An 8,709-nucleotide genomic window follows, 5' to 3' on the forward strand; every position below is an offset into this window, starting at 1 on the left:
CATGGCTGCCCCAGTGCTGGCTGAGCACCAGAGTGCTTCTGGTGATCCCAGTGCAGCCAGGATCAACCCCAGGGATATATTTGTGTTTGTAAAAAAAAAAAAATTGCTTACTTTTTTTCTATTTTAGTTCATGAAATTAAGATTTAATAATTAAATAATTCTTAAGGCTTTGGTTGGAAAAGCCAAGATAATTTTCAGTGATTAATGTTCCAGTAGCATTTCCAAGGACCCTAAATTAGATATTTGTGTTTACCCCTTTCCTGCCTTTGCTGAGGATAGGTGAAAATGGCTGGAGGTACTTGTTCAAGCCATTCTTCCCAGTGAATTTCATCCATTAGGAGCATATTTGCTGGGTACAGACACCTAACGATTGTTTTGATTCCCAATTCTTCTCCTCCCTTTGGTCTCAGAGACACAATTTGCAGATGCTTCCCCTTGTCCCTGCAGCTGTGAAATGCTCATTAAGGACCACAGCAGGAAGTATTCTGTGTGGTTTAAGTGACCTCCCTCCAGCTCCCGGGACAGCCTTTCTCTATCAGCTGGGGTGTTTGGTAAATAATATATTAAAAGTTTTCCCTCTGTATATGCTCCTCATTAATTTTAAGGGCTGATATTAAGGAATGTATTTAGTCAAGCTTTCTGAAATCAGGATAGTTAAGAACTGATGTGGGAGGAAAGTCTCATATTGGAGGCTTTGTAAGAACACAGTTTTGCTTTTGGTGTATTGATAAACCCCTTAGAAAAGAGAGTGAGAAAAGACAGAGCAGGGTTCAGTAGCACCAGGCTGCACAGGGCTGTGAAACTGAAGGTCTGCAGTGAGTAATTGTGGAAGAGTCTAACGCAGGTGAGTGGCTGCACAATAAAATGAAAAATTACATTTAGCTTAGAGAAATACTAAATTATAAGCATGGAAAAATGTTAAATTCAGGGCCCACCATGTTTATATTTTGGAGATCTGTATAAATTTTTAAATTTCTAGAGAGGAGCAGCACTGATGGCCACCAGGCAAAAGAGAGATCTTGGCCTTGCAAAACCTCGAGGTTCCAGAAAGGCTCAGCTGCTGTTTGTGGGACAGTGCTGCTGACTTAGTGCCCTCCCTGAGTATTACAAGTACTGAAACTTAATTTTATGGGAAATTAGCATCTCATGGTTAACATTTGTTTTTAAACATGTCAGTATTAAGACTGAAGAGAGTGATAGTGCCAGAGAATCCATACAAGAGAGAAACTTTGAAGAATGAATATTGAATGAGATGAGTTGAAACAGAAAACATTCCCACAGCTCAGGCAATTCCTAATGTCTCTCCAGTGTAGGTTGTCTGGCATTTACTGGGAGTAGAATTTGCTCTGTTCTTCCTGGCAGTGAGAGCATGTGAAGTGTTTTGTCTTGTCAGTCCGTCTGGTTTTTCCCTCAAAGCCTCCAGAAATTTAAATTTTCCTGTATCTTCTTTTAGCATTTGTACTTTTTCAGGAGTTTCAGCCAAATTTATTTTGGGAGAAATAAAACACACTGTTGGTGATGCCTTTTCTAAAAATCTAATTAAAAGTTAAGGTTGTATCTTGTTATTTGGTGCCATTTCTGAAGTATTTTAGTTCTATAAAGCATAACTCAGCCTTACTGTCCTAAGGAGCCAAGAGAGGCTACTGGTGGATGAGGAGTGCACCCAGCTGCTTTGTGTCATTAATTAATTGGGAATTAATTAATGCTGGTAGCTTTTGGCCCTGGGAGCACTGTAGTTCCAAGGCTCTGAAGTGTCTGTACTGGCCAGGGCACAGCTCCTGCTGGCTGGTCCTGTTGGACTCAGGATCCAGGGGGCTGGACCACTCTTGGGGAACTCTGCTGAAGGACAGAACTTCTTGAAGGAACTGGTGGGATTTAAAGTTTTGGGTTTTTTCTGTTCAGGGAATTTTTCTCCTGAAATCAAGTTCCATCTTAGGACCACAGTGGCCACCTCTGCCTGTGTTGTTTGTATTGTGTCATTTCAAGGGAACTTGGGAGAAAACCCAACAATTCCCCCTGCAGGTTAGACTGTGGGACTTCATGTTGGCTTTAAACCCTCCCAGCTTGATCTGATGAGTGTTTTGTCTTCTCCTGGTGGGGTCTTGTCACACTGTCACACAGGGCAGGGCTCATTCTGTGCCAGCTTGCTGAACAACTGGATTTCTCTCCATTTATTAGAAATTACAGTGTAATGCCAACCTGAGCACTGACTCTTGTGATTTGTTTCTCAAAACCCAGTTTACATCAAGCCACACCTACTGAATGATGGCTCAGGTGGAGGGCTGGGAGCAGCCCCTTCCCAAAGAGGGATCAGGGAATGCAGGGAAAAGGGATCAGAGAAGTGAGCCATGAGAGAAAATATCTTTGTTATTTTGGGGGTTTTATCCCAGTCTGATTTGATACATGCACTTTGCTTCCTCTTCCCAAGTTGTTTAATTTTATACACTTGTTGCAGCAGATTGTTTTCACTTTGGAAAATCTGGGTGGGAATTCCCTGATGGCTGTAACTCATCCAGCAGAGGCTCCTTATGAGAGAAAGGTCTGATCAAAGCTGAGAATGTACTGCTGGGAGGGGAGGGAGCTCTGTTGCTGGGGATGACTATAGATACTCTGCAATTTAATTTAGGAGATGGAATATCTTTCTGGCCTAGAGCTGCCTGGAAATAGCAAAGCAATACTGTCACTTTCTGGATATAGGAACTAGTTGGATTGTTTCTATACAGAATTTAGTTTCACTTGTTGTTTCATATTTTATCCTTAGGTAATATTTGAGTTGTTCTTAAGGAAAACCAAAACCATTCTTCCAGGTTTTTACAGTTTTGGGGATCTGCAGACAAAACCTTCTAGATTGTCAGTGTTGGGGGCCTGAAACTTTCTAGGCTGTCAGGGGTGTGTGGGTTCCTTTAGTAGCTGATTTTATTAGTTTTTTTATTCTAAACAGTAAAATATTGAAAAAAATCTTTATTCTGATGGTTTCACTAAATGCTAAATGAAAAATAACACAAAGTCTGCTGTGTCTTCTTCTGTTTGGGGTAGATATTTCATAATTTTTACATTCCTTTCAGAGTTTTACCTCTCTCAGATCTGTTCCCATTTGTTTTTACTAATTCCATTAAAATCTTTGCAGTAAGTTATCATGGGAGTTTATTATTTCACTTCTGGTAAATTCATAGAAATCTTATGTGTTCTGTAAGTTTCTGTGGACAAAGCTGAAGGGGAGAAGGTGATCAGTAGTGTTGTAGTTGAGAATGTTTCTAAGGGCTGCAGCACACAACAAGCTGTGGTGTGATGGTTTTCTAATTTTATCTAGTGTTTTAAAACCAGGTTGGCAGCTGTGGGAATTTGTACAGGCAGTTGTTTGGATGGGATGTTTTCTTGTGAATAACTCAACTTTTTGAGTAACTTTTTTTGATAGTACAAAAAGATTCATCCAGTAATGTCCTGGAAACCTGCCTTAAGTCCATTGTAATCTTCCTTTTCCTTTTTCTCGTAGGAAATTTGCTACAAGACCCTATTGCTCCTACCAACTCCAATTGTCAGCATTATGTCTGCAAAACGTGTAAAGGCAAGAAGATGATGATGAAGCCCTCGTGTAGCTGGTGCAAGGACTACGAGCAGTTTGAGGAGAACAAGCAGCTGAGCATCCTGGTGAACTGCTACAAGAAGCTGTGCGAGTACATCACGCAGACGCCGCTGGCCCGGGACATCATCCAGGCCGTGGATTGCTCTGCAGACCTGCTGGCTCTGCTCAAGGATGGGGCACCGCTCCATGAGGACACCGAGAAGTCCTCAGATGCAGCCCTGGCTCTGTGTCTGACGCACTCCCCGGTCCCTTCCACCTCGGAGCTGGCGACGGACGCGCCTGGGGGGTTCACGGCGCTGCCCGAGAGCACGCCCAGCCTGGACCTGCGGGGCTCTGTCATCAACGGGCTGCCCCCCTGCAACGGGCTGGCGGTGGAGAAGCTGGGCGTGAGCATCCCCTCTCCCGAGCACGCCAGTGCCATCGACGTGTGCAGCACCGGGGATTACATCAAAACCGAGGACATCCCCGGCGGCCTGCAGCCCGTGTGTGACACCGTGGCCACCAGCGACCTGTGCCCCGCGGGCATCGACATCTGCGGCTTCAGCGAGGACATCAAGCCGGGCGGGGCGCTGCTGCTCAGCGTTGAGGAGGTGCTGCGCAGCCTGGAGACCGTGTCCAGCGGCGAGGTGTGCGACTCCAACCTGCAGCCCGCCTTGGAGGCCAACATGGCCAATGGCCCCTTCCTGCAGCTCTCCCCCCCTCCCCTCAGCCATAACATTTTCATGGCCACGGATGCTTCTCCTCACGGGCTCTCCTGCACGGCAGCCACGCCCAAGGTGGTGAAGCTGAACAGGAAGCGCTCTCGCTCCGAAAGCGACAGTGAGAAGGTTCAGCCTCTGCCCATCTCCAGCATCATCTGCGGCCCGACGCTGGGAGCGTCAGCTCCCGTGACGGTCAAACAGGAAAATAAAATGTCTTTGCAGCCTATTGCGACTGTACCTAATGGAGGAACTACTCCCAAAATCAGTAAAACTGTGCTCCTGTCTAACAAAAGCGTGAAAAAGAACTTAGAACACGCCCCTAAGAAATCCCACCCGAAAGCCAAACCGGGGGTGCTGAAAACAAAAGACAAGGCAAAGGAGAAAGTTCCCAGCAGTAACGTTATGCCAGGAAGCCCAACGAAAACTGTGTATAAAAAGCCACAAGAAAAGAAAGGGTGTAAATGTGGTCGTGCCACCCAAAATCCAAGTGTTCTTACATGCCGTGGCCAACGCTGCCCTTGCTACTCTAACCGCAAAGCCTGCCTTGACTGCATATGCCGTGGCTGCCAAAACTCCTACATGGCTAACGGGGAGAAGAAGCTGGAGGCCTTTGCAGTGCCAGAAAAGGCCTTGGAGCAGACTCGGCTTACTTTGGGCATTAATGTGACAAGCATTGCCGTGCGCAATGCCAGCACAAGCACCAGTGTAATCAATGTGACAGGGTCACCAGTAACGACGTTTTTAGCTGCCAGTACACACGATGAGAAAAGTTTGGATGAAGCTATAGACATGAGATATGACTGTTAAACCTTTCTTTCTTTTCCCTGCCATCCGTAGGGGAACTGCTACAGGTTTAAGGCAGCTATGGTTCTGTTTAACTTGCTGGAGCTCCTGCGTTTAGATCACTTGTATCAAGTGTTTTTCATTGCTATGTTCTGTGTATTAGTGTCTGGGAAATAGTTGCAGATAATGGAGGAGTTACCCTAAAACTGTTTTTAGTTCTTACAGCACCTCATAGTTTGAGATGGATTGCTGATGTAAATGATTTTATCACAAGATCTTTTGACAAGGAATATATTGACCTCATTGTACTTGCTCATGCTTTGTGCTCAGTCAAAGCTTCGGCTTCAGTGTAGCATCCAGATAGTGCATCTCAACTGTGCTAGATGATGGTGTAGAGAAATAATTATTTGATGGGTTACAGTCACCATGAGCAGGAAATGACCTGACATTCCTGTGGGAAAGGCAGCACGAGCTGGGGGATACACTCCGGAAAGGGTAGGTAGTGGTGATTGTGAGAATTGGTTGTGCCCTCCACTGAACAGCATACAGTTTAAAAAAGATTAATAAATATACTGAGCTGGCAGGCCAAAAGGCATCTCAGGCTGCAGGCAAGGCTCAGGAGGGTCGGGTGGGTGGCAAAGGTCGAGCTCCAGCTTGGTTACCCAGTTCTGGTAATGACATCATCATCCTTGGGGTTTGTCTTCCTGACACTTCACAGGTCACGTCCCTGCTCACTTGCCCCTCTGTGCCAGCCCCCTGTGCGTGACAAGTCACTGAGGGGCTGGGGCAGAACATCACTGGTGGCCTTCAAAGGCTCGAGTTCTGTTAGCACCATCCTCTCCCTTTCCCAAGTTCCTGCTGTTTTACTGCTGTTGCTTCTAGGGAAGAGAAGGGGTCTTGTGGGTTACAGGAAGTCCTTGGCTGATTTTCCCCCCTCTGGTGCTGATCAGTGCCAGGGCTACAGGGAGATGCTGCAGCACTTATCACCACTGGGGGTTGTTTGATCAGGTTTGTAACAGAGCTGGGACCCCTCCCACGGAGGGGAGTTCCCTGCTGACAGGCACTTCCCAGCCAGGGCACAGGATCGAGGGCTATCAAAGGTCAAATTTTTGGGGTGTTTGCTAAACACAGTAAGCTATCTATAATTCACTACACCCTGAACCTCACTTTTTGCTAAAATGTTGAAAGCAGCTCTTGAAGGTCATTGCTTTTCAACCTGGGCCAAAAGGCTTGAAAATAGAAAAATAACACAAAGTTGTTGAGCTTATCTGGAAAAGTGTTACAGTGAAAGAATTCCTCTTAGGAATTCAGCTATGTGCAAAAATGGTTGATTTCAGCTCAATCCCTAAATAAAAGTGCAGGCACAAGATTCAGTTGTGCCTTCAGGGCTTCATTGGAAGCCTAAAATGTTGAGATTGCTTTGTGAAAGTAGAAATTCTCCTCTTGGAATGATAGAGCACAACCCAAACAGGGGCTGACTCGAACACAAACATTACTGTCTGATTTTAAAGGCCATTCCTGTTTCAGCAGCATGTTAAATAGTGTGTGGATTTTTTAGTTCCTTTCCTGCTTCCATCTCCCCTTTTCCTCAGGCACAGCCCCCGCGGTGCTTTCTGGCCCGGCGCTGGGTGTGCTTTGATTTGGCACAAAGCACGTACAATGACGGTTCCTCACCGAGAAATGAGCAAAACCCTTTGGACACAAATGGCACCTCCTTTTGTTTTGTAGTGTACCATGGTGTCATTTTCTGTGAATGTGGTCAGAGCTTTTTGTTGGTTTTGGTTTGTTTCTCCCCCCGTCTTTTTTGTGGGGTGGGCAGGGTGGGGGGTTAAAGCCATAGGAAGAAAAATGTGATGTACGTGTCCAGTCTGTACTTTTTTGTTTTTGTTTTGCAAGAAGAGTTGAAAAATATTTTTGATAATGAGTAAATGGTGGAAAATGCTTCTTAGTATTCTTGTCTTTATTTGCCAACCCAAGTACCTAAGATCTGTGTTTTTTAGCCCTCATGAGATTTAACGATGTCCTATTAAAATGTATTTAGTTAAACTTGTATGTGATTTTTGTGTTGACCCAGAGGGATCCTACCAGTCTCTAATTTGGTGGTTTGATCGTGACCTACTAATGTAAATCTGTTTATTAGTCCACTACGTGTAAGCAAAGTAGCGACCCGGAGTCTGGGAGTGGCTGCACAGCACGGGTTGTGTCGGAATGCTTTTGCAGAGCTGTTCAGAGTTTGGCTGAGATTGTTGATGGTACATTTTTAGGACTTTCATGAAATTAAATACAAAGTACCTTTGCTCCAGAAATGTGGGAGTATTTGGAATCTTTACTATCTCACTGCTGCATTCAATGTGGTACCAAAAGTTGGAGAACTTAGGTCAAGAGTGTTTCGGAGCGTCGACAGGAGAGCCCTGATGGTTAATGTAAAACTGCAAATGGTAGATTCAGGTTGTTTCTAAAAACATTTCCTTTTATGCTGCCACATTCTTGAAATGTATATTAAAATTCAAATTGATTTAATAAATGTTAGTTTTCTAATTCTATTTGGCAACTGCTGAAGGCATCAGTGTGGCATATGTTGAACTCACTGTCTAAATACTACTTAGTGTGTTGATGATTAATTCTCTAATTGTTTAAATTAGGCTTGGCTTGGTTTGGTTTCCTTGCCCTCCTGGCTAGTTGTTTGTGAGCTGAGCAATGGAAAGGATCGTCTTGGTGCTGACAGGAATTCCAGCAGCTCCAGTTGGGAAAGCATTCCTTTCACAGCAGCTTCCTGGTTTGGGGTCTTCCTGCCTTGGCTTGGGCAGAGAGCAGGGTGAGAAGCAGTCCAGCACAGCGCAGGAGGGACTTGTCCCTGCTGCCCATCCCCAGGAGCTGGAGAGTCACTGGTGGGTGCAGCTCAGTGATTATTTGAGCTCCAGCCTGGCTCCAGCTGGGCTGCCCAGAATTCCTGGTTTCCCCCTGCAAGGCTCTGGATCTGGGGAGCTGTTCTTGGCATTAGCACAGAGGGAGCTGCTTGGGCATTTCTTCTAGAGGAAGTGTGTGATATTCCAGTTTTCTTCCCATTCCCCTTGAAGGCAGGGATTAACTGCCAAACTTTATTAAAACCCTGTAATTTGTAAAGCAGAGTCAAAAAGAAAAAGCAGTTTTTGGTCATGTGTAGTGGTACAAAATCCAGTGCTTCTGACCATCCAGATCTGAACATAGTTCTGAACAAGGAGGAGAAGCCCTCTGTGCTTCCCTGTGGAATGGAAAGGCTCTTCCCAGGTATCACACATTAGGACATGTTAAAAACATTCAGACACACAAGTCAATGTGGCCATTGGTGATAGGGCTTAGAGGGCAGGGAGGAGCTCTCAAAGGTTGGATTTGGTGATCATGGAGGTCTTTTCCAACATTAACAATCCTACAATAAACCAGGGGCTGGGATTAAATCCCAGAGGAGGGGGGAGACAAGACATTACTCACTGGATGTGTTACCTTGTGGCTCTCCCAGCAGGAGCTGTTCTCCCTCCCTGCCTTGTCTGAGCACAGTGCAGAGCCGGGGCACTGGGGCACTGCAGCCTCTCCCTGCAGATGTTCTTCCCTTGCATGGGAGCTGAAAACATTCCCAGGGAACAGCTGCCCTTGGTGCCTTCAGCA

The 8,709-nt window shown here is 45.6% G+C and overlaps 1 protein-coding gene across 1 annotated transcript; it reads left to right on the forward strand.

Moving 5' to 3' along the window:
* Window positions 1–3,478: 3,478 nt before the first annotated feature.
* Window positions 3,479–7,591, forward strand: MSL2 (MSL complex subunit 2). Its single transcript, XM_005425034.2, has one exon. It carries the CDS (start codon window positions 3,574–3,576, stop codon window positions 5,089–5,091), a length of 1,518 nt encoding a protein of 505 aa, XP_005425091.1. The 5' UTR covers window positions 3,479–3,573; the 3' UTR covers window positions 5,092–7,591.
* Window positions 7,592–8,709: the final 1,118 nt, after the last annotated feature.

Source organism: Geospiza fortis, unplaced genomic scaffold (genome assembly GCF_000277835.1).
Source record: "Geospiza fortis unplaced genomic scaffold, GeoFor_1.0 scaffold118, whole genome shotgun sequence".
NCBI lineage: Eukaryota > Metazoa > Chordata > Aves > Passeriformes > Thraupidae > Geospiza > Geospiza fortis.

What these genes read in the sequence shown, in the direction of transcription:
- MSL2 (XM_005425034.2), top strand. Translation starts at nt 3,574, where the DNA reads ATGATGATGAAGCCCTCGTGTAGCTGGTGCAAGGACTACGAGCAGTTT.